General features: G+C 49.0%; 1 protein-coding gene across 2 annotated transcripts in view; it reads left to right on the top strand.

Moving 5' to 3' along the window:
• Positions 1-2046: 2046 nt before the first annotated feature.
• Positions 2047-2762, top strand: part of TMEM70 (transmembrane protein 70) — an 8326-nt gene continuing 7610 nt past the window's right edge. The window contains exon 1 of one of the 2 annotated variants that reach the window (XM_010846941.1): positions 2047-2353. In XM_010846941.1, coding sequence (XP_010845243.1) covers positions 2063-2353 — 291 coding nt within the window. In that variant the 5' untranslated portion in view covers positions 2047-2062. Of the gene's footprint in view, positions 2366-2762 lie in introns of both variants that reach the window. The other variant, XM_010846940.1, reaches the window with a different exon arrangement.

Genomic DNA, 2762 nt, shown 5'->3' with positions numbered 1-2762 from the left:
CATACTAAGTGAAGTGAACCAGAAAGAGAAAGACAAATACCATATGGTATCATTTATGTGCAATCTAATATATGGCACCAATGAACATATCTATAAAACACACTCAGACAAAACTACTATATTTAGAATGAATAACAAAGTTCTATTGTATAGCACAGGGAACTATACCCAGTCTCCTGGGATAAACCAGAACGGAAAAGAATATGAAAAAGAATGTATATATGTGTATAATGGAGTCACTTTGCTGTACAACAAATTAGCACAACACTAAATTGGCTATACTTCAGTAAACGAAACAAAAAAGAAAGTGAAATTATCCATAAAGAGATAGTATTATTTTATGCTTCTAGATACCCAGAAAAAGGTAGACAGGATTTGGAGCTGTGAAGGTGGTACTAGTTTAGACTATTAGTTTGTTCCTCTCTTATGCAAATAACATTTTGAGTAAAACATATGGTTCTGAAATAAAAGAGCGTATTGACTAGTTGGATGCTCATCCCTCGATACTCAGCTGAACCTGAACCTCTGGGCATTCTCAGGCTAAATTAATCATTCTGCATCTTGGGCTTCTGTAATATTTCATAAATTGGTATATTTCAATTATAATAAAACATTATATTTTAACTTATTTTTTAGGGTTGCCTTCACTATGTGTTAGGGGAAGCGTACTGGCTGAAACTGCCCACCCTGGCCAGGCACTATAGTAACCATTTGTGTGAGCTGTTTTATGACACGAGGTACTGGTAAGGAACTGGAACAAGCCACCAGGACCAGAAGAGTTGGGGAAAAGTCAGGAGACACCACATGTCTGACCACTTCCCAGAGTCCTTCTTCCTGGCATCCATCTTCCTTGAGCAATGCCTGAGCCACCAGGAAGGACCTTGAGTCAGAATGATTGGCCAAAGACAACCTGGAAATTTATCCTATCACCTTAAAACCCCAGACTGTGAGCCACATGGCAGAGCAGTTCTGGGTTTCCTTACCCTACTGCTCTCCACCCAGATGCCCCTACCCAATCATCTTTTGCTTTCTCAGTTCATGCGTGTCCTCGTGCAATTCATTTGAGTGTTAGACAAGCACCCTCTCTCCGAACTTGGAAGGGATTCTACTTCTTGCAACATAAAGCGCTGTGGATTTTCAGTTTTATTCAGTATCTTTATAGCCTCAGCTTCCGAGTTAGTCCTGGCAATAGGCAAGGCACTCAATACCTCTTTAACAAATAATAAACTATCCGGTACACGAATGAGAATGATTTCAGAAAACAAATTTGACAAGTATCAACAGTCAATGAGCAAATTCTACTTATCTTCTACCAACTCATTGGTTGGATCAAATTACCATTCATTTTTGTGCAAACGTGTAATGTATTATTCCTCTGTGCCAATAGATTAGAAACATTTTCCATAAAGAAAATGTTTAAGGGAGCCTAGAAAATGACACCCAGGAGAATGAAACATTTAACTCGGGCTTCCAGGATTTGTCCTTTGAACATGGCTCTCCCCTCTATCCTTCCACACTGTTATAAAGAGGCCAAGACTCTAGCCTGCCTGGCATCTCCGTCCACGTCTGGAGAATCCAAGGGACAGAGAAACCTGGCAGGTTACAGTCCATGCGGTCGCAAAGAGTCAGACACGACTAACCGACCAACACACACACACACACACACACACACACACACACACTCCTTCAGTTCTTCCACACTGTTATAAAGAACCCCACACTCCGACAAGGGGAAGCAGCGTGGAAGCTGGGCGTGTGCTGGTCCTGGCAGGTTACAGTCCATGGGGTCGCAAAGAGTCAGACACGACTAACCGACCAACACACACACACACACACACACACACACACACTCCTTCAGTTCTTCCACACTGTTATAAAGAACCCCACACTCCGACAAGGGGAAGCAGCGTGGAAGCTGGGCGTGTGCTGGTCCCCGCAGCAAGAGTCTGATACGTTGCAGAGCTCAGCGCGGAGGGAACGCGCGAGGTTGGGCACGTTGCAGGCGTGCCGTTTGTTCTGCGCACGCGCCGGCGGCCAACCCTGCCGGTGGGCCTTCTGGGGGATGCGCCTGCGCGGCTCGTTCCAGCCGGGACTGGTGAGAAGCCGCGGTTTAGGGTGTCGCGGTTCCGCCGCAGTGCGGTCGCCTTTCCTGGTTGGGTGTGGGATGCTGCTTCTGGCGTTGGGCGGCCCGTGGGCGGCCGGACTGCGGCTCGGCGGGAAGAGGACAGCGCCGTGGGCTTCCAACGCGCTCCGAGACCCCAGAGCGGCTGTCTCGAGGGCGGCCTCCTGCAGAGGCTCCTCAGGGCGCGTCGGGGGCACGGGGCAGTCGGCTGCCGCGCCTGTTCTGTGTCGGGTGCGAGCCCAGGTCGGCGGATAGAGGGCTTCGGACCCGTGTGAGGGCGGGGAGGGGGGCGGGTGGTGGAAGTAGCATCGGGCCTGGGGAGCCCGGCTTCCCCGCAGCTTCTCCCCTACTGCCCCGCGGCTCCTGTACGGAAGGAGCCCAGTCCCAGGCTGGCGGGAATAGTATGTTTGGGCCTCGGGACCAGGCCGGTGCATCCCGGGGTTCACAGCACCCGCGGATCCAAGTGGCCCTTGGAAAGTGATTATTTTCTGGGCGGTTCCAGTCACTTTACAGATGGTTGCAAATCCAGCGAGGACTCAGTTTTTTCTGTCCTTGAGCCTTTTCTGTCCTTGAGCTCAAGCTTGTAAGAACTAATCTTTAAGGAAGTTAGATGTGCCACGTGGAGATGGAACTGAAAAAA

This window comes from Bison bison, unplaced genomic scaffold (genome assembly GCF_000754665.1).
Source record: "Bison bison bison isolate TAMUID 2011002044 unplaced genomic scaffold, Bison_UMD1.0 scf7180017864241, whole genome shotgun sequence".
In the NCBI taxonomy this organism is placed as follows: domain Eukaryota; kingdom Metazoa; phylum Chordata; class Mammalia; order Artiodactyla; family Bovidae; genus Bison; species Bison bison.
Note: the sequence above shows the minus strand (reverse complement) of the source record. Positions and strands in the feature narration are given on the sequence as shown.